Raw genomic sequence first — 23,131 nt, 5'->3', positions numbered from 1 at the left:
AGATTTCGGCGTTCTAAGGACAAAGAGTTTTCTTTTTTCTCACGTTTATCATTCCTACTCGAGAATTGACTTTTTTTTAATTGACTTTTGTTTTATTCCATCGGTAATTGGTTGTAATTATGATATTATAGCCATCTCTGACCATGCTCCATTAAAACTTTCTATTAAATTTACGGATACAGCTTCTAATGCTAGACAATGGTGATTCGATTCTACCTTACTGCAAGATCCGGACTTTATTAAATTTATGAATGAACAGATCGATTTCTTCATTTCAATTAATTCCACGGATGATATTTCTTGCGGAACAGTTTGGGACACTTTTAAAGCATATATATGTGGACAGATTATCTCTTACTCTGTTGGTCTGAGAAAACGCATTAAGGAGGACACTCTTCTATTGGTTGATAAAATTAAAAAGATTGACAAGAAATATTCGATTACTCCTAGTAAGGAGCTTTACAAACAAAGGGTTGAACTTCAAACGGAACATAGCTTATTACTTACATCTTCGATTGAAAATCAATTAACGAAAACCAGATCTGATTTTTATATACACAGTGATAAATCGGGTAAACTGTTGGCTAGTCAATTCAAGAATGCTTTGGTTAAACGTCAAATTACTAAGATCCGTCAGCAGAATGGGGATCTGACAGTTAATCATGATGAGATAAATAAATCATTTCAAGATTTTTATACCTCCCTGTATCATTCTGAATTCCCTCAAGATCGTAATACCATGTGTGACTTTCTTGGGAAATTGAATTTTCCAAAATTATCATCAGATGATCTTTCAATATTAGAAGCTCCTATTACGGATGCAGAAATTAAAGGGGTTATTTCCTCCATGAATTCTGGGAAAGCACCAGGTTCAGATGGGTATACAGTGGAATTTTTAAAATGTTTTTCCACTACTCTTTCTCCTTAGTTATGCAGGGTTTTTGAAGAAGCAATTAGACTGGGCAATTTGCCGCAATCTTTTTATAGAGCTTCCATTTCTTTAATATTGAAGAAAGATAAAGACCCTACTGACTGTGCATCTTATAGACCAATATCTTTATTGAATATAGACTCCAAGATCTTTTCTAAGTTATTGGCATCTAGGCTGGAGAAGGTATTACCCCAAATTACTTCCGAAGATCAAACCGGTTTTATTAAAAATCGTCATTCTTTTTTCAATGTTAGGAGACTATTGAATATTGTTTATACTCCATCACATAGCACTTCAGAATGTGTTATTTCATTAGATGCGGAGAAAGCATTTGATAGAGTTGAATGGCCATACTTATTTAATGTGCTGGAGAAGCTTAATTTTAGTCCGACATTCATTTCCTGGATTAAACTGATATATCATACTCCAGTAGCCTCAGTGCTTACTAACAATCAAAGATCTCCCTTTTTTCGTTTATTTCGGGGCACAGGCTGTCCTCTTAGTCCATTATTATTTGATATTGCCTTAGAACCCTTGGCAATTGCTATCAGAGAATCACAGAATATTCTTGGCATTAATCGTGGGACAGATATACATAAGTTATCATTATATGCAGATGATTTATTATTATTTATTTCTAATTCTGAGAAATCCATTCCTACAGTTTTATCATTGCTGGCTCAATTTAGTGATTTTTCCGGGTATAAATTAAATCTTAATAAGAGTGAATTGTTTCCTTTAAATAGACAGGTTCCAATTTATGGAAATTTACCTTTTAAATTAGTTAATGACTCTTTTATTTACTTAGGGATTAAAATCACAAAAAAACTATAAAGACTTATTTAAGGTTAATTTTTTACCCTTAATCGATCAGATTAAATGTTTGTTTACTAAGTGGTCACCACTATCTTTATCTCTGATAGGTCAGATTAATGCTATTAAGATGGTTATTTTACCCCAGTTTTTATATATATATTTCAAGCGGTACCAATTTTTATTCTGAAATCTTTTTTTGCTAATGTTGATTCAAAAATTTCCTCTTATATATGGCAGAATAAAAATCCTAGGTTAGGTAAAATATATTTACAGAAGGCAAGGAAGGAAGGTCGATTGGCATTGCTTAATTTTAGATTTTATTATTGGGCAGTTAATATTTGATAAAGGATTGGGATATATCTTTTAGCCCTCATTGGGTGAACCTGGAAATTAAATCTGTACAAAGATTTGCACTGGGTTCTACTTTAGGGACTTCTCTTCCCTTTGTTCTTTCTAAATTGCCGAAACAAATTGACAACCCGATAGTTAAACATACTTTACGTATATAGTTTCAATTTTGGAAATTTTTTGGGTTGACTCAGTTTGTTTTAAATATTCCTATTGTATCCAATTGCTTTTTTTATCCTTCTATTATAGACCAAGCTTATTCAGCTTGGAAGACTAAAGGATTACAATGATTTTCTGACTTATTTTTGGATAATTGTTTTATGTCTTTTGAGCAATTATCTAATAAATATAATTTGCCTAGATTTCATATATTTTTTTAGATATTTACAGATTAGGGATTTCTTAAATACTGTACTTCCTACTTTTCCAAATTTTGTGTCTTCAGGCATTTTGGAGAATTTGTTTGAACTAAGCCCCTTTCAGAAATGGCTAAAATCAAAACTTTACAATATAATTATGAAGATACATTCAGAGCCCTTTTATAAGAATAAAAATGATTGGGAAAGAGAACTTATATTTACTATCCCTATTGAGAATTGGGATAAAATTCTTCAATTAATTAATACATCATCTATATGTGCTAAACATTCACTAGTACAGTTTAAAGTTGTGCACAGGGCTCATATGTCCAAGGATAAATTGGCTCATTTTTATTCCTATATAAATCCTATTTGTTAGAGATGTCAGTCTGAGATAGTGTCTTTAACTCATATGTTCTGGTCTTGTCCACTTTTGGAAAAGTATTGGAAAGATATTTTTGATATTATCTCTGCGGTATTGAACATTGATTTACAACCTCATCCTATTACTGCAATTTTTGGTTTGCCAATGATGGACTCACTCTTCCGCTTGTCGAATGATTGCATTTCTTACACTAATGGCTAGATCTATTTTGTTGAATTGGAAAGAAATTAATCCTCCCACTGTATTTCATTGGTTTTCTCAAACTATGTTATGTCTAAATTTAGAAAAAATTGGAAGTGGTGTATTTGATACTTCTATTAAATTTGAAAAGAAATGGAGACCATTTATTCAATATTTTCATATGATGTAATATGACCCTGTTCCAGGCCTATTTGATTTTCCAGTTTTGATTCTATATATGTTGAGAGGATCGGAGTTGACGACACTGATGACTTTGTATTTTTGCGAGATATTATAAACAGCCTTTTTTTTCCCATTTTTTCTTTTTTCCTTTTTTCTTTTTTGTTTTTTTCTTATTAGTTATTAGATTAGTTTTTTTCTGCATAATTTTTTTTCTCTTTTTTTCTTTTTTCTGTTTTTTCATTATTATATATTGTGATATACATAGGCTTGAGTTGTTTATTTGTATATCGTATCATCTATGATTTGGGAATACCCATTTATACTGTAATCATTGCTTATATATTCTTTCATGTTCAGTTGAATTGTGTATGTTTGTAATCCCACTATCTATGTACCAATTTTATTTTGTTGATATTAATAACAATAAAAAGATTTAAAAAGAAAAAAGTAGGAAGTCTTTACCTCAAAAGACTCAAACAAACAAGTTCCACAATCACTGTAGCTTTCAGTTGACACAAATGAGTTATTCTCCAAGCAAATATTTTACGAACAATAATCCAATTCAAAAGTATTGGCATGAGCTTTGTCCTTCTGCTTAGGCACAGTGTAGAATTACACCAGCTTGACAGGACATGTCATATGGTCTAACAACTAAAATTATCCCACACAAATGGCAGAAGCCTGATGATTATATTTGACACATTCATTGATACAATATAATCTATTTATGCTTTTGAAAACACATCAATTGCAGCTCTTAGCAGTTATATATAAATATAAAACACTACCAAATTTTAAGCCGAGATGATTTTATTACAAATGTACTTCTTTGTGTGATGTCCCCAAAAACCATACTTAATCCCAACAGACAAGTTACACTGCTTCGTTTCCTCTAACAATGTGTTAGCTGAATTGTTATAGCAAACAAAGGAGATTTTGTTTTACATCTGCTTCTGTAACTAACCTTGAGCAAGATATCCAAAAATGTGCAGTTATCAAGTGCAAGGTCAAATGTCTTTTCTGAATCTGCAATGGTTAGGTAATTTTGGTAGTATTTCTTTAAGTGCAGTTTTGTTTCAGAATCTATAGCAAATTGAATTCCAAAATGTATAATACTTACCCTTTTTGGCATTGTAGGATCCACTGCAGCTTCACTATATCCAATTGCAGTATAGAGTTTAGATTTCTCTTCGGGTGTCATCAATAAGTCAATTCCTGAAAATAAACATTTGGAAGAATTATACATAGTACATCATTCTGCAAGATTGCTATTTCAGTAAAAAAGGAATAAAACTACATAACTTGACAGCTCATTAGTGACTACAAAAGGAGGAAATCAGAGGTCTATGAGCCAGTCCTTAGAGGATCAGAGGTGGAGAGGGTCAGCAACTTTAAATTCCTTTATGATATCACTTCAGTGGACCAGTCCTTGGTTCAGCATGCAACTGCCATTACAAAGAAGGCAAGTTAGCACCTCAGCTTCATTAGAGGTTTGCGAAGATTAGGCAAGTCATCTAAAATGTTGACAAATTTCAAAAGATGTACGGTGGAAGGTATATTTACATCAGGGCCTGGCATGGAAACACCAATTCCTTTGGAAGGGAAAATAGTAGATACAGCCTAGACCATTACTCTCCACCACTAAGCACATTTACATGGAGTGTTGTAGTAGGAAAGCTGCATCCATCATCAAGGACCCTCATCATCCAGGCCAGGCTCTCTTCTCACTTCTATCATCAGGAAGGAGGTAGAAGAGCCTCCGGACCCACATCACCAGGTTCAGAAACAGTTATTATCCCTCAACCATCAGGCTCTTGAACCAAAGGGGAAAACTTCACTCAACTTCACTTACCTATCACTGAAATGTTCACACAACTAAAAGATTTACTTCTAAGGATTCTCCATCTCATGTTCTCAATATTTATTGCTTACTTATTTTTTTATTATTATTTCTTTCCTTTTGCATTTGGAAAGTTTGTCGTTTTCTTACTCTGGTAAAGTTGATTGGTCTTTCATTGATTCTATTACGGTTATTATTCTATAAATTTATTAAATCTGCTCACAAGGAAATGAAGTGAAGGGTTGTATATGGTCACATATGTACTTTGATAATAAATTTACTTTAAACTTTGTCCATCTTGTGTGGGTTTCTCGTTCATTTTATTGTGATTCTTTGTATTTACTGTGAATTATTAGCCTTTCACCATTGGGGTCTTGAACAGAGAAGAAAACTTTATTCACCCCAATAATGAACTATTCCCACAACCTATGGACTCACTTTCAAAGACTCATCATCTAATGTACTTGATACTTACTGTTTATTTATTATTATTTTCTTTTATTGTATTTACTGTGAATGCTTGCAAGAAAGTAAATCTCAGGGCTGCATATGGTGACATACAAATAATAATAAGTTTACTTTAAAATTTGAACTTTAATTTATTAATTCTATTCATATACTCAGGATAAAATAATCTATGGATGTATGCAGAAAGGTCTGGACAATCATAAGACCATAAAACATAGAGGAGCAGAAATGGGACCTTTTGAGTTGCTCCACAATTCAATCATTGCTGATTTATTTTTCCTCTCAACATGATTCTCCTGCCTTCTCCCCATAACCTTCAGCACCCTTACTAATTAAGAACCTATTAACCTTCGCTTTAAATATACTAATGACTTGTCTTCTACAGCCATCTGCAGCAATTAATTCAAGATTCATCACCCTCTACCTAAAGAAATTCCTCATCCCTGTTCTTAAGGGATGTCCTTCTATTTTAAGGCCTTCTGGTCCTGAATACAGGAATGTTTCCGTTGTTGGACATTGGTGTTTCCACACCAGCCTGTGATGCAATCAGACAGGATAGTCTCCACTCTGCATCTATAGAAATTTATCAAAATTTTGAATGATAAGCTGAACCTATGCAAACTTCTAAGCCAGTAGAGCAACCGTTGTTCTTACTTTGTAATGGCACTTACATCTGTCCCAGGACAGATTCTCTGAACTGATATTACCAAGGAATTTAAAGTGGCTGATCCTCTCCTTCTCCGATCCCCTAACAAGGACTGTATCATGGACCTCTGGTTTCTTCCTTCTGTAGTCAATAATCAGCTCTTGGGTTTAATGACATTGAGTGAGAGGTTGGTGCAGTGGCACGATTCAACAAGATTTTCAATCTCCCCCCAAAATGCCCATTTGTCACCACCTTTGATTTGGCCAACAACACCGGTATCATCACTTCTAAAAACCTACTTTTTAAAAATTTGGCCTACTTATAGAATTACTTAATCCTGTTGCTGTTGATTATATTTATATAACTTTGCATATTAATTTAAGTTTTATTCTATATAAAGTTTGTCTGTACTTACACTATTTTGTCTCTTTTTTATGACATTGATTTATTTTTACAAGCTATGTAACACACTTTGAGTCTTACATGTATGAAAGGTGCTATATAAATAGTTGTTACCATTAGCAGAAAACTTAAGTATACCATTGGTGCTGTCACTTAACCTAACAGTTTTAAGTATATAGCGAGAAGAGTGAGGGATAAGCACACAGCCTTGTGGTGCACCTGTGCTGATGGAATTGTGGAGATGTTGTTACTGATCTAAACTGATTGGGGTCTGCAAGTGAGGAAATCAAGGATCCAGTTGCGCAAGAAGGTATCAATGCCTAGGAGTTTATTGATTAGTTTTGAGGGGATGATAGAGTTGAATACTGAGCTGTAAACAAAGGCATCCAAATGTATGCATCCCCACTGTCCAAGTGTTCCAGAGCTGAATGAAGAACCAAGGAAATGCACTTGTTCTTGACCTGGTGTGACAGCAGAACCAAGTCACTCCTCTGACAGATCTTGAGGTGCTTCACCACCAAGTTCTCAAAACACTTCATCACAGTGGATGCAAGTCATTGAGGCAGGTTACCATGTTCTTCTTGATTACATAGGCATGATTGAAGCCTGCTTTAAGTTATTGAAGTGCCAACATTTTGGAGATAGCACTCAAATTTTAAGGGAATATTGGGAAGGAATTTCAAGACCATCCTTATTAGATAGAATGGATGTGAAAAGTATGTTTCCTGCAGCAGGGGGAGTCTAGAATCAGAGGGACACAGGCTCAGAATACAGGAACATCCCTTTGGAACACAGATGAGGAGGAGTTTCTTCCATCAGAGGTGGTGAATCTGTGGAATTCGTTGCCTGAGACAGTTATGGAGACCAAATCATTGTGTATATTTGAAGGTGAGGTTGATAGGTTCTTGATTATTAAAAGCGTAAAAGGTTATGCAGTAAAAGTAAACCAGTAGGACCGAGAGAGATAATAAAACGGCCAAGGTGGAAGAACAGAGCAGATTCGATTGGCCAAAAAGCCTTATATTGCTCCTATGTCTCATGGTCTTATTTAAAGAAGCAAAATCACATAAAACAGAATGACAAGATTAACAATGGATACTGAAATTAAAGAAATATTTGCACCTAAAATAGCATTTGCTATGTTAGAAATAAGTAATGTTGAAGGATGGTGAACTTTTAGCAAAACTTGAGTTTTTACTTTACAAACATCTAATGAAATAAGCAGAAAAGGCCAGGGAAGAGGAAGAGCAAACAATTGGCTTAAATGGAGAAACCAAGATGCTATCCATCAAAAAGGGGGCAAAAATGTTAAAATGGCAAGGGGAAAAAAGATCAGAGTTAGACATATGAATTAAATGGAGACTTTCTGCAAACTTATCAATTGAAGTTAGTCTCCCAAGTGTAAGATGAAACAGCATCATGAGCTCTAAATACTGCACACAAAACTGAATGAGGTAGAAGTAAACTGCTGTTTCACTTGGCAATATCATTAATATGTGCAAGAGGAGGAAATGTTAAAATTAACTGTCACCTACAGTTGCATAAAAGAAAATGAATAGATATTACTTGTGGCACAAGAGTGCCACATTACATTATTTTACAGAATCATTACAGAAAAAGTAGTCCCTTCAAAATGCCGAAATGAAGAGCAAGGTGGCATAGGATAGATCAAGGTGAGATCAACAGAGGTTTATATGATTTTGGATACAAGGTGAGAAAGCGCAGAAACACATGAAAAAACAACAGATATTATCTTGGGCACCAACCACTGAGATGAAGAATCAATCACTAATTTCAGGGGCAAAAATGTAATAGACAAAATAGTCTAGGATACTCATGTTAAAATTACATTCATGTAGGAAGTACATCACTTACATCCCACACAATACATTTTATGGCCTTCACCCACTGCTCCCAGGCTTTCCTGCCTCACTTACCTCAGATTTCAACAACGTGCAACATTCAAAACCAACAAGTCAATTTACCATCATTATTTTTATTTGTCACAATTAAATTAAAAATAATTTCAACAAGGAAAACTGAATTTGTACCAGATTTTGAATCCCGTGGTTTCTCCTCTTTGACTGCTGCCCAGCTCCAAGCCCAAGCAAACCATCCACCAGAGTCATCTTCCTCAACCTTTGAACCAGGTCTGTAAATCTTATACCCTGCTTTCATTGCCTAGGACAAAATTTAATAACATTTATTTTTAAATTGTAGTACACAAAACAGCAAACTTTACACTTACCAACATTGCTTTGCATGATCAACTATGCAAAGCAGATTTGTGTTTCAGGTGAAACAATTACATTTCTATGCATAATTATGTTCACTTTATTAAATAACTTTTCTATTATCAAATAGAGAACCATTCTTTATTTTTGAAGAATTTAGATTCTAAATACCTCCACTTCTGCCTGTTGTCTTGCAAGTGTAATATTGAACAAATCCAGCTCTTTTTCAAGCTCCTGTGAGGAAGGAAAAGTATTGAAGTAATTCAGATACTAACATTAGGACTTTCATAATAAACAACAATCTACAAACTTCTTGTGGCTTAGGGTCAAAAAATGAGCTGCTGAAGAAACTCAAGAGGTCAGACACTATCTGTAGAGGGAAAAGGGCTGATTGAGTCTTCAGTATCCAAATTTTATGGCTTATTAAATTATGGGTTCAGAAGTAATTATAATGAAATCCTGTCTCCTCTAATACATTCAATATAATAGATATAAATTAGGCCATGGTCAAAATATACTGGGTCCTGGCAAGAAAAATACCATAACTTGATTACTGTGTTAAGTGTTTCAGCAAAACACTGTGGGTCAAAACGACTGTTCCTGTGCTGTACTATTCTATGCTCCATGTTCCAACAGTAATCCAAATCAGTTTTAGAAGGGTAGTTCTCAACACAAGAGATTCCACAGAAACTGGAAAACTTGAACAACACACACAAAATGCTGGAGGAATACAAGTCAGACAGCATTTAGTGAGGGGGAAAAAACACAGTCAACATTTCAAGTCCCGAAGATTCTCAGCCTGAAAAATCAACTGTTCAAAATTCAAATGACAAAATAAATTTATTATCAAAGTACATGTATGTCACCATACAACCTTTAGATGTATTTTCTTGTGGGCATACACAGTAAATCCAGAAACACAATAGAATCAGTGTAAAACCGCACTCAACAGGACTGACATCAATGTGCAAAAGACAACAAACTGAACAAACAAACAAGCAATAAATAGAGAACATGAGATGAGTAATCCTTCAAAGTGAATCCATCAGATATGGGAATAGTTCAGAGATGGGGCGAGTAAAGTTAAGTGAAGTTAACCCCACTGGTTCAAGAACCTCATGGTTGAGGGGTAATTAAACTGTTTCTGAACCTGATGGTATGCATCCTGAGGCTCCTGTACCTTCTTCCTGATGGCAGCAGTGAGAAGACAGCATGGCCTGGCTGCTGCGGATCCTCAATGATGGATCTGCTTTCCTGTGACAGCGCTCTGTGAAGACATACTCAATTGTGGGGAGGGCTTCACATGTGAAGGACTGGGCTGCATCCACCACTTCTAGGATTTTCCATTGAAAGGTATTTTGGTGTTTCTATACCAGGCTGTGATGCAACCGATTAATCTACTCTCCTCCACACATCTATACAACTTTGTTTTGGTTATCAGCCTGAATCTTTGCAAACATCTAAGGAAGTAAAGTCACTGTCATGCTTTCTCCATAATGGCACAAACCTGCTGGGCCCAGGATAGATCCTCTAAAATTATAACAGGAATTTAAAGTTGCTGAATTTCTCCTCCTCTGATCCTTCGACCTCTGGTTTCCTCCTCCTGAACTCAATAATCAGCTCCTTGGTCTTGTTAACATTGACGGAGAGATTGTTGTTGTGGCACCACTCAGCCAGATTTTCTGTCTCCCTCTTAATTGCTGTTCATCACCACCTTTGATTCAGCCAACAGCTGAGGTGTCATCAACAAACTTAAATATGGCATTGGAGTTGTACTTCACTCCACTGACAGTCGTCAGTATAAAGCAAGTAGAGCAGGGGTCTAAGGACGCAGCCTTGTGGTGCACCTGTGCTGATAGAGATTGTGGAGATGTTGTCGCCAATCAGAACTGACTAGGGTCTGTGAGTGAGGAAATCAAGGATCCAATTGCAAAAGGGAGGTATTGAGGCCAAAGTCTTGAAGCTTATTGATTCATTTTGAAGGAACGACAGGATTGACTGCCAAGCTGTAGTTGATGTTATGATATGGCAACAATGAATATAGAATTGAGACAAATTTTTTAAAATAAACAAATAAACATTTATTTAAACTCTGCTCAATAAAAAGGAAAAGTAAACAAATGACTAACTTAACCAGAAGTTAACTGCTATATGGCAACTCAAACAGTTCTTAAAGCGACAAATGTGAACACAGTTCTTAAAGTGATAAATGCGGAAGTCCAAATGATTTATACAGTCAATTAGGAGAGACTTTCCTGAAGTAACAAATTCCTCGACGACGTGACGTTACTGCTGATCCCAGCTAAAATATGCTTTACCTGAAGGATTCACAATGAAGGAAATAAAAACGGCTTGAAGGAACTGACCTTTTCCTTAACGAATAACACTGCCTTAACCCTTTCTGCCCTTACAAGACAGGGCTTATCTCGGATGCAGTTTACTATTTCTTGAACAAAGATCCAGTAAGGTCGATCCTGTATTAAACTGCCAACGACACCAACTTTACTCAATCCTTCGGGTTTCCGTACTTCAGTAAATCTTCACTCTCCAAAACTTAGACTTTAAAATTAAATCGAAGATACATCACACATAACTGGTAGTGATGTTCAAAACTGCCAGCACAACGACAATGTACCTTACAGTAAGAATTAAAATTCCACTTTAAAACAAAACTGCATTATGAAACCAAATACGCAGCATAATGGAATAACGGACAACTTAAACGACATCCCAACAAAAACTCCTGCATCACAGCAGGCTTTCCCCATTTTATGCCTGTTGGAACAGGTCATCATATGACCTCACACTGCTGGGGAAATTACATCACGTGACCTCACACTGGCTGGAAAATACATCACCCCACTATCACATCACGCTTACCAGATACTCAATTACATCATGGTCATGAGACAGCCACAAGATACCCATGAGGTATGTAACAGATAAGGCACATCCTGATTTATGCATCTTTTCTGTCCAGATATTCCAGGGTTAAGTGAAGAGCCAATGATATGGCATCTGGTCTGGACTTGCTATGATGGTAGGCAAACTGGAGTGGATCCAAGCTTCTTCTCAGGTAGGAGTTGACAAGTTTCGTCACCAACTTCTCAAAGCACTTCATAATAGAGGATACAAGTACTACTGGACGATAGTCATTGAGAGATGTTATTATGTTCTTCTTTGGCACAAGAATAACTGAAGCCTGCTTGAAGCAGACAGGTACTTCAGACTGCCAAAGTGAGAGGTTAAAAATTTCAGTGAACTCCAGCCACTTGATCAGCACTGATTTTTGGTACATCTGGGCAGGATCCTTCCCAAGGGTTTACCCTCCTGAAGGATGCTTTCACGTAGGTCTCAAAAGGCACAAATCACAGTCATTTTGGGGGGGGGGGGGGTCTGTGGAGTTTGTGAAGGTTCTTCCATGTTTTGACAGTGAAATCAAGAATGGAAGGCATTGGCATCACCCATGTCATTTGGTTTCACTTTCCCTTCTATAGACGCTGCCTGACTTGTGGAGTTTATTCAGCATTTGGGTGTTATTTTAACAGAGATGATGTTCTATATATGTACTTAAAGTTATCATTTACAAGAATGATGAAAGTAGATTCAATAAAAACTTTCATCAGGAATATAATAAATAAATGGAAATGGGGGGGATAGCTAAAAAAAATAATAAATAAAAGCACTCAAAAAGCCAGCACAGGTACAATGCACCAAATGGCTTTCAGTGCTTTCACATTCTAAATCAGATCCAATGTTCTGAGAAATACATTTGCAAAGGACATTAAGTGAGAAGTTTATAGAGATCAAACGCTATACTATATTCAAACACTCCATTATAGTGGCTCCCAATGCTTTAATTTTAGGTTAACTAAATAATATCAGAGCATAATTACAATGGGTGCTCATGCCTGCCCCAAAGAGTCCAGGTAGAAAGGAATTATGCTTATTTAACATAATGAGGCATATCCAAATTCAAATTAATATATATTGTTTTAAATATCAAATACAAATACCACACAACCTCAAGTGTGCTGATAAGTTCTTCATCTGGTTTCCTGGATGTAATCCTTGATTTGTAGAGCTGCCTGTAATTTTTGATTTTTAGCCGGTGCATTCGAATGTGTTTCCAAGACCATCCTTCAAGCCTAGGCTTTATGTTCTCTTTCAATACACTATTTATAGCATATGTCCACCTATTAAGACAAAGGCAATACAAAAAAAAAGCTTTCAGAAAAAATACAAAGGAAGTTTACATCTATTCAATGCAAACACTCAGATAAAGGATATTAGAATGAGCCAAAATGTCACCATGTTAAATTCCAGGTTATGTCTCAGAAAAAAAATCGAGGCACGACTGCACAGGCACGTGGACATCAACGAGTTAAGTCAGCAGGAAGAATTTAAAAAGAAGACAGCTTCATAGAGTGGGCAAAGGTAGAGGGAGCCTGAATAGGAGGGCTTTGGCTCAATGGAGCTTTGGTGATAACGGGTCGAGGTGAGGTAAGTTACTTGTAAAGAATAGGAATAGGAAGTATGTCTGTGAGGCCAGTGTTCTGTACTGGTCGTCAGATGTAGGATATCTGGGAGACTCCCAGACAGCCACATTTGCACCAGGTGCACTGAGCTGCAGCTCCTTAGGGACCGGATTAGGGAACTGGAGATGCAGCTCGATGACCTTTGTCTGGTCAGGGAAAATAAGAAAGTGATAGAGAGGAGCTCTAGGCAAGTAGTCACACTGGGGCCTCGGGAGATAGTTAAAGTGGGTAACAGTCAGGAGGGGGAAGCGCAAGGATCAGATACCAAGAGTACCCCTGTGGCTGTCCCCCTTAACAATAAGTATTCCTGTTTTGAGTACTACGGGGGGGGGGGGGAGGATTACCTACCTGGAGGAAGCAACAGTGGCAGTGCCTCTGGCACAGAATCTGGCTCTGTTGCTCAGAAGGGTAGGGAAAGGAAGAGGATGGTAGCAGTAATAGGGGACTCTATAGTTAGAGGGTCAGACTGGTAATTCTGTGGATGCAGGAAAGAAACACAGATGGTAGTTTGCCTCCCAGCTGCCAGGGTCCAGGATGTTTCTGATCCTCTCTGATATCCTGAAGTGGGAAGGTGAACAACCAGAGGTCGCAATACATATTGGTACCAATGACATAGGTAGGAAAAGGGAAGAGGTCCTGAAAACAGACTACAGGGAGTTAGGAAGGAAATTGAGAAACAGTTGAGGAGTAAACTTGGGATTAGTGCCTATGCCACGCAACAGTGAGTATAGGAATAGACTGAGGTAGAGGATAAATGCATGGCTGAGGGATTGGAGCAGGGGGCAGGGATTCAAATTTCTAGATCATTGGGACCTATCTTGAGGCAAGCTTGACCAGTACAAAAAGGACAGGTTGCATTTGAATCCAAGTGGGACCAATATCTTGGCAGGGAAGTTTGCTAACGCTATTAGGGAGAGATTAAACTAGAATTGCTGGGGGTGTGGGAACCAAACTGAAGAGACTGAGGAAGGTTCATAAATCGAGAAAGCTTGTACACAGTGTGAGAGGGAGAATAGGCAGGCGATAGAGAAGGGATATGCTCAGACTGATGGTTTGAGATGTGTCTATTTTAATGCAAGTATCATGAACAAAGCGGATGAGCTTACGGCGTGGATCAGTACATGGAGTTATGATGTTGTGGTCATTAGAAGACTTGGATGGCTCAGGGGCAGGAATGGCTACTTAGAATGCCAGGCTTTCGATGTTTCAGAAAGGACAGGGAGGGAGGCAAAGGAAGTGGGTGTGTGGCACTGCTGATCAGAGATAGTGTCACGGCTGCAGAAAAGGAGAAAGTCATGGAGGGAATGTCTACTGAGTCTCTGTGGGTGGAAGTTAGAAACAGGGTGTTTTTTTTTTATATATAGACCACCCAATAGTAACAGGGACATTGAGGAGCAGATAGGAAGACAGATTCTGGAAGGATGCAATAATAACAGGTTTTCATGGTGGGAGATTTTAATTTCCCAAATATTGATTCACATCTCCCTAGAGCAAGGAGTTTAGATTGGGTGGAGTTTGTTAGGTGTGTTCAGGAAAGTTTCCTGACACAACATGTAGATAAGCCTACAAGTGGAGAGGCTGGACTTGTTCTCGTATTAGGAAATGAAGCTGGTCAGGTGTCAGATCTCTCAGTAGGAGAGCATTTGGGAGATAGTGATCACAATTCTACCTCCTTCACCAGAGCATTGAAGAGGGATAGGAACAGACAAGTTAGGAAAGCGTTTAATTGGAGTAAGGGGAAATAAGAAGCTATCAGGAAGGACTTGGAAGCATAAATTGGAAACAAATGTTTTGAGGGAAATGTACAGCAGAAATGTGGCAGGTGTTCAAGGGATATTTGTGTGGCATTCTGCACAGGTATATTCCAATGAGACAGGGAAAGGATGGTCAGGCACAGGAACCCTGGTGCACAAAGACTGTTGAAAATCTAGTCAAGAAAAGAAAAGCTTACGAAAGGTTCAACAAACCAGGTAATGATAGAGATCTAGAAAATTATAAAGCTAGCAGGAAGGAGCTTAAGAACAAAATTAGGAGAGCCAGAAGGGGCCATGAGAAGGCCTTGGCAAGCAGGATTAAGGAAAACACCAAGGCATTCTACAAGCATGTGAAGAGCAAGAGGATAAGATGTGAGAAAATAGGACCAATCAAGAGTGACAGTGGAAAAGTGTATATGGAACCGGAGGAGGAAGCGGCGGTACTTAATGAATACTTTGCTTCAGTATTCACTACAGAAAAGGACCTTGGCAATTGTAGGGATGACTTACAGTGGACTGAAATGCTTGAGCATTTAGACATTTAGAAAGAGAATGTGATGGATCTTTTGGAAAGCATCAAGTTGGATGAGTCGCTGGGACCAGACGATATGTACTACAGGCTACTGTGGGATGCAAGAGAGGGGATTGCTGAGCCTCTAGCAATGATCTTTGCATCATCAATGGGGACAGAAGAGGTTCCAGAGGATTGCAGATGTTGTTTCCTTATTCAAGAAGGGGAGTAGAGATAACCCAGGAAATTATAGACCCGTGAGTCTTACTTCAGTGGTTGGTAAGTTGATGGCGAAGATCCTGAGAGGCAGGATTCATGAACATTTGCAGGGGCATAATATGATTAGGAATAATCAGCATGGCTCTCTCAAAGGCAATTCGTGCCTTACGAGCCTGACTGAATTTTTTGAAGATGTGACTAAGCACATTGATGAAGGTAGAGCAGTAGATGTAGTGTAAATGGATTTCAGCAAGTCATTTGATAAAGGGCCCCATATAAGGCTTATTGACCTTGCTTTGTGGATCCAGAATTGGTTTGCCCACAGAGGCAAAGAGTGGCTGTAGACAGATCATATTCTGCATGGAGGTTGGTGACCACTGGTGTACCTCAGGGATCTGTTCTGAGACCCCTCCTCTTCTTGATTTTTATAAATGACTTGGATGAGGAAGTGGAGGGATGGGATAGTGCTGATGACACAAAGGTTGGGGGTGTTGTGCATGGTGTGGAGGACTGTCAGAGGTTACAGCGGGATACTGGTAGAATGCAAAACTGGGCTGAGAAGTGGCAGATGGAGTTCAACCCAGATAAGTATGAGGTGGTTCATTTTGGTTGGTCAAATATCATAGCAGAATATAGTATTAATATTACGACTCCTGGCAGTGTGGACGATCAGAGGGATCTTGGGGTCCGTGTCTGCAGGACACTCAGAGCTGCTGCACAAGTTGACTGTGTGGTTAAGGCGGCATACGGTGCATTGGCCTTCATCAACCATGGAACTGAGATTAAGAGCCAAGAGATAAAGTTACAGCTATATAGGACCCTGGTCAGACCCAACTTGGGAGTACTGTGCTCAGTTCTGATCACGGCTCTACAGGAAGGATGTGGAAACCATAGAAAGGGTGCAGAGGAGATTTACAAGGATGTTGCCTGGATTGGGGAGCATACCTTATGAGAATAGGTTGAGTGAACTTGGTTTTTTCTCCTTGGAGTGACAGAGGATGAGAAGTGTATAAGATATGCGAGGCATTGATCGTGTGGATAGTCAGAGGCTTGTTCCCATGGCCAAAATGGTTAACACGATAGGGCACAGTTTTAAGGTGCTTGGAAGTAGGTACAGGGGCAAGTTTTTTTCCTGTAAAACTCAAAGTGGTAAGTGCGTGGAATGGGTTGCAAGTCATTGTGGTGGAGGCGGATACAATAGGGTCTTTTAAGAGACTCCTGGATAGGTGCATGGAGCTTACAAAAATACAGGGGAATCGGTAACCCTAGGTAATTTCTAAAGTACATGTTTGGCACAGCATTGTGGATCGAAGGGCCTGTATTGTGCTGTAGGTTTTCTATGTTTCTAAATTATATTATTACAGACATTCTATAACAACTAACATCATTGATAACACATCTTAATTTCCTGGCGTACAAAAGTAGCCTGATGTGTAGAGTTTTGCCCTATAGCATAGAACAAACATATGGGTACCACTTAAAGGATCTGCTTATGGAAGAAACAGGTTTGCATTGCATACTGAGCAATTACCATCAACGCTGACCAATTTTTATTGATGTACCATAGAAAGCATTCTATTTGGATGTATAATAAAGTAAAGGATAGTTACAAGTTCGATTGTGAGGTTGAAAGTACAGATTTCTGATGACAGCAAGATTGAATCTCTCCTTCAGCCTGGTCATACACACTTTTAGGCTGTTGTATCTTCTGCCCAATGGACACAAATACATGACTTGCTCAGTTCCTCCAGCACTGTGTGTGTTGCTCACAATTTCCAACATTTGCAGAATCTCATGTTTCTGACTATCAGGATGACAACTGCTCTGGACATGGCTCAGCACATCACAGAAACCAGCCTCCCTCTCCTTGATAAACTCTGTCTATACTTCTCACTGCTTCAGTAAAATAGCCAGCATAATCAAAAACCTCACACACCCTGGACATTCTCTCTCCTCCCTCTCCCATCGCACTAAGTAACGATTTGATCTGAATGAACAATATGCAAGTTTTTTCTGCTGTATCTTGGTATATATAACAATAATACACCAATACCAAAACTTGTGACAGACTTATCCAACTTAGAGGTGACTTCTCAGGAGCAGAATTCAAAGCCAGTAATGATCTTAGCAGTTCCTTCAGATCCTAATGTTGCCACCCAAACCACCAGAGTACCAATCCCAACCAACTACCCTCATCCAGCAAAGTATCAATCCCCTTTCACCCCATAGCACCTTTGATGCACTGTCCATTGAATACACAAGTAGACAACTATCAATATCCCAACCAGTAACTGCAAGCCATCCACTACAGTCCTTCTCCCTTCTACCATCAATACAGATTACCCAACATCACTGATCAGCAAAAGTTGAAAAGTAAACTAAAGCAGCCAGATTTCCCATGTACATTTCACATTCAATTTTATAAAGACAATGAAACATAAATGAGAAAATCAGCCAGAATTAGCAATTAAGGTGACCATCCATTTAACAATTTGTATAATTATCTACTGTTATGTTTTTTGCGTATTTCAGTTATTACCAGACAGAGCAATGTACTTCACCATAGAAAGTTCTCTCCAAAAAAAAATTTAAATAATCTAGCTCTCAAAAAATTTAATGAAAATATTTACCATGCACTAGGATTACTGCAACAAGGAACATTTGGCTTATATTTCCTGTACGGTAGATTTCGTGTCATCATATCAATAGATCCAAGCAGCTCCATGATGCTAAGATACTGTTCAAAGAAAAATAAGGTTTTGTTTTTATAAAAATGCCATCCTTAATCATCCAGTTATTATTGTACAATTGTACTCTATTCAAGTTTTATTTTAATTGTGGTGCAATCCATTTGAAGCCATATAAAACAACAAACTGTAAATAAAGTAACCCCTATATTCTTGTTACTTATGAACATCAGCAATATAATTCCTGGGTTCAGTGTCAGGTTTACAAGGTACTTTACAAGATATTTTAATATCTTTAGTTCTTTGTTAATTGTAATTTACTCATTGTTTATCTTAAAAATGCTATAACAATGTTGAAGTCAGACATATGCATTTATGAAAAGGAAGAGAAGGAACTTGCTCATCAATTATCAACAAAATTACACAAAATTAAAGAGCTAGATCATTCAGCACATTGAATCTGTGCCTGTTGAAAAAGCCAAATTTTTACAGCTGCAGCCCTGTTAGGTCACTTCTCTTCATAGCAGCCTATTCTAAATTGGATGAAAAATGATTTTCTCATCTCCTCTCCCATTCTTGAGCTAACTAAGAAAAAAGTACAGCCTCTCATTTGAGAATATAATACAGCCTCTCATGTCATTCCATATCATGGATGATCATTTCTCACGACACCACTTTCGTATTCTACCCTATATCCTTCAATTCCCCCAAAAAATACTTTTTGGTCTGAAATATAACAACCAACCGATTCTCTAAAGCCTCCTTGTGCAGACGCATCCAAATATTCACAATCCTCCAGATTAAGAATTCTTTTCAACTGCTGTTCTCTGAAATGGATAACCTTTATTATGAAGATGTGACCCCCTAGTTCTAGTTAGCCTATCCAGTTAAAGCATCAATTTTTTAGTGTAGTAGCGCAGTGTCTCTTTACAGCACTAGTTGTAACACCGAGGTTCAATTCCTGCCATATGCCATGAACACTGACTTCTCTAACTTCCATTAATGGCCCCCTCCCCTTCTTACCCCATCCCTGATATATTTTGATCCCCCCCCTTTTCTCTCTCTCTCTCTCTGCCTATTCTCCATCTCCCCCTGGTGCTCCCCACCCCCTTTCTTTCTCCCTAGGCCTCCCATCCCATGATCCTTTCCCTTCTCCAGCTCTGTATCCCTTTTGCCAATCACCTTTCCAGCTCTCAGCTTCACCCCACCCCCTCCAGTCTTTCTCCTATCATTTCCCATTTACCCCTTCCCCTCCTATTTTCAAATCTCTTACTATCTGTCCTTTTAGTTAGTCCTGACGAAGGGTCTCGGCCCGAAACGTCGAAAGTGCTTCTCCCTATATATGCTGCCTGGCCTGCTGCGTTCCACCAGCATTTTGTGTGTGATGCTTGAACTTCCAGCATCTGCAGATTTCCTCATGTTTGCTATTTAAATTCAATTTCTGCTGCTGTCTGTAAGGAGTCTGTACATTCTCCCCTGACCATGTGAAGTTCCTTGGGTGCTCCTATTTCCTCCCACATTCCAGGCATACAGTTAAGATTAGTGAGTAATGGGCATGCTATGTTACAATCAGAAGTACAGCAACAACAGTTGCATCAAATCCTCACTGAGTTGATGCAAACATATTTCACTGCACCTTTTGATGTACATCTGACAAATAAAGCTAATCTTTAATCATTAAACCCTCTCAAGCCTTCTTAAAATATATTTTTCACTGACATCACATTCATGTTACCTCAACCCTGCTAACTAAAGTGACTTCCTGAGCCATCCAATTTGCCTACATTTAGGCCATTTCATTCTAAGCCATTCCAATACATTGTCCTGCCCCAATGTCTTAAATGTTGCAACTGCACTGACCCCTACCTATTTCCTCAGCCAGTTTATTCCAAATAACCCCCACCATTTCCTTTAAACTATTCCCTTCTCAATAAACTCAGGATTCTCATGATAGACTCCCCTACTATAAGAAAAAGAAAGAAGCCAGACACCTTATCTATGACTCTCATGACTTAGGTCTCCATTAGGTCACTCCTTCACTCCCTGGAAAATAGCTGCAAAAAGCTATACAACTTTACACAGATGATATATGGCAAATTACATAAAGGAGCTTAAATGTACCTGTCAATTTCATTAACTCTATTAATCAAATTCCTTTAATTGCACTTTCCAACTTCTACACGACCTTGATGAGCTATTATTGTTTTCTGACAAGGGGTCCCAAAGGCCAATGTATTGGCCAAAACACTGTTTCCCTAGTCAAGATGCTATTTCTGCTTTTAATTTGGTATAGTCCCAGTCTGCTTAACTCACTACCAAATTATTTTAAATCTCTGCCCACTAGATATTGATCCCTCTGCTTAGGGAAATCACTTTCTAACCTCTCTATTGACTTTCCTCAACTTTGTATCGATAACAGAATCCAGCGTGATCTCATTGAGAATACCATATATGTCCTCATGTGGAAGGTTTATAACTGTTATAACTCCTGCTTTTATTTCTTAGGTTCTTGTGTTCTGCAAACTCTTGAAACACTGTTTGGTTCTAATGATACAGAAAGAGCACTGGCTTCTACAAAGCATCCTCAGTGTCACCATTCTCCATTCTAGGCAACACATCCTGGAAGTTCCTCTAAAACCTCTCCAAGGTAATTACATTGATGCTGTGACATGATGGCAGAATGACACGCAATACTCAGGTTTATCCAAAAAACGTTTGCTTTGTTATCATAAAATGTACCTTAAAATTTAACACAACTTTTTAAATGAAATATTAATAACAGAAGCCAGTTCTCCATTTGGTTCTTGGCCAAAACCTGTAACTGACAAGAGTCTGTAGATACACACAAACTTCATTATTTTCTGAATCCCTCTTGATTCAATGTGCACAGAAATTAAGTTTGCTATAGAGGGAAAATACTAATTCTGTGATTAGTTTACAGCATTTCGTACCTGAGGTCTCTTGAGTTCAATGGTTATACCTTGGAGGTCTACTTCCAAGTTTACCTTTGGTGATGCAAAGTCAACTTCTGCTCGGGGATTCATTTCAAGTTTGGCTTTTGCAGATATTGGCTGGAAAACTAAAATATTAACAAGATAGAGATGATAAATCACAGAAGATTGTTTTTCAAATTATCCTAAAATATGACAAATTGATGTCAACGGTAGACACAAGGGATTACTGTTGCAGTAATTAGGAGCACAAAATCAAACTACTGCAGGAACACTGAGTCAGACAGCATCTTTGGAGTCAGAGGATTGGTCTACATTTTGGGTCAACCCCATAGACTGACCATCCCCTCTGCCTCCACAGATGCTGCCGAACCCAATAAATTCATATCATCTTGTTTACACAAAATCTCCCATGTTCTCTGAAGAATTAGATCAATTACACATAGGGGAAAAAATAATAGCACATGAAATTTAATCTGGACAAATGTGAGGTGGTGTACTTTAGGAGGTAAATATAAGAGGAATGTATAATGTTCACGGGGGGACCTTTAATAGCACGAAGGCACAGAGGGATCTTGGGATCCAAGCCAAAGACAACCAGAAAGTAGAAACATACAGAATGCATAGGACACAACTGCATTTACTGATCATGGTTCTGAGTACAAGAGTCTGAAAGTAATGCTGCAGCTGTATAAAACTTCACTTGGGCTGCCCATGTAATGGGGCAACCAGAACTGCATGTAATATTACTAGGATGAATGCTTTCCAAAGCGTGCAGAAAAGGTTTACCAGGATGCTGCCTCCATTAAACACTACCTACAAGACGTGGTTAAACAAACTTCGATTGTTTTTTTTTCCGGGAGCATCAAAGGCTAAGAGGACACCTGAGAGAAGTGTTTATTTTTTAATTATGAGTAGCTTCAATAAGGTAGAGTCAGAATCTTTTCCCCAGGGTAGAAGATTCATACACAAGAGGCTATAGCAATATACTGAGAAACAGTAGCAGGTAGAAAGGTAAGGGGCAAAAAAATTCAAAGGAAATATCTGGGGAGCTTTTTCTTTCATATAAACAGAGCAGTAGGTGCCTGGAATTAACTGCCAGTGATGATGGTGGAAGCCAACTTTGTTGGGACATTCTTACAAATTCTCCTAATCTAATAGACAAATTCCTCTGGTCAAATCTCCACATCAAACATTTCATTTATTACTACTTATTACTTCTTCCCCCTCGCATGCACTTGAAATTCAGGAGGAGAAAGAAAAAAAAATCTAACTTTTTCCTTCTTACCTTCCAGGAGATAGGTTTTGGTCCTGTTACTGGTCACCAGTGATTAATGGCAAGAGAACAGGATCCCTTTAGAATCTAAACAGAAACTGCATGCAAGCTATTGTGAATGTTAAATGCATAACAGCTTCAAATGCAAGCAACTTACTGAACTGATATTCCCTTGGAATGAAGTCACTTGTTGAAACTCCACCTTTCAAGAGTTCCTGAAAAGTAGTTTAAAAATTACATTTCAGAATGAAGATTGCTGCTGGATGCTAATGTCATCAGAAGAAAACAGTATCATTAAAAAGCCTGAACCAATAGAGCTAAATAATATTGCCACTGGTTTAATTAGTCTGAATTAGGAATAAGGCAAGTACTATGGACCCAGAATTTTATCAACATTGATCTG

At 38.0% G+C, this 23,131-nt stretch overlaps 1 protein-coding gene across 3 annotated transcripts in view; it reads right to left on the bottom strand.

Annotated features, from left to right (window-relative positions):
* vps13a (vacuolar protein sorting 13 homolog A) overlaps nt 1-23,131 on the bottom strand; it is a 361,176-nt gene that overhangs the window by 235,719 nt on the left and 102,326 nt on the right. For all 3 annotated transcript variants that reach the window (XR_009512162.1, XM_059969760.1, XM_059969759.1), the window contains exons 10-16: nt 22,886-22,943; nt 21,453-21,580; nt 18,445-18,551; nt 12,817-12,988; nt 8,964-9,026; nt 8,610-8,739; nt 4,323-4,417 (exon numbers count right to left, since the gene is read on the bottom strand). Coding sequence is in view for 2 of the 3 variants with exons in the window: in XM_059969760.1 (XP_059825743.1) it covers nt 4,323-4,417; nt 8,610-8,739; nt 8,964-9,026; nt 12,817-12,988; nt 18,445-18,551; nt 21,453-21,580; nt 22,886-22,943 (753 nt within the window). In the remaining variant the exon portion in view is untranslated. The remainder of the gene's footprint in view (nt 1-4,322; nt 4,418-8,609; nt 8,740-8,963; nt 9,027-12,816; nt 12,989-18,444; nt 18,552-21,452; nt 21,581-22,885; nt 22,944-23,131) is intronic.

This window comes from Hypanus sabinus, chromosome 5 (assembly GCF_030144855.1).
Source record: "Hypanus sabinus isolate sHypSab1 chromosome 5, sHypSab1.hap1, whole genome shotgun sequence".
Classification (NCBI taxonomy): Eukaryota; Metazoa; Chordata; class Chondrichthyes; order Myliobatiformes; family Dasyatidae; genus Hypanus; species Hypanus sabinus.
The sequence above is the reverse complement of the archived record's forward strand: the minus strand, read 5'-3'. Positions and strand labels throughout refer to the sequence as shown.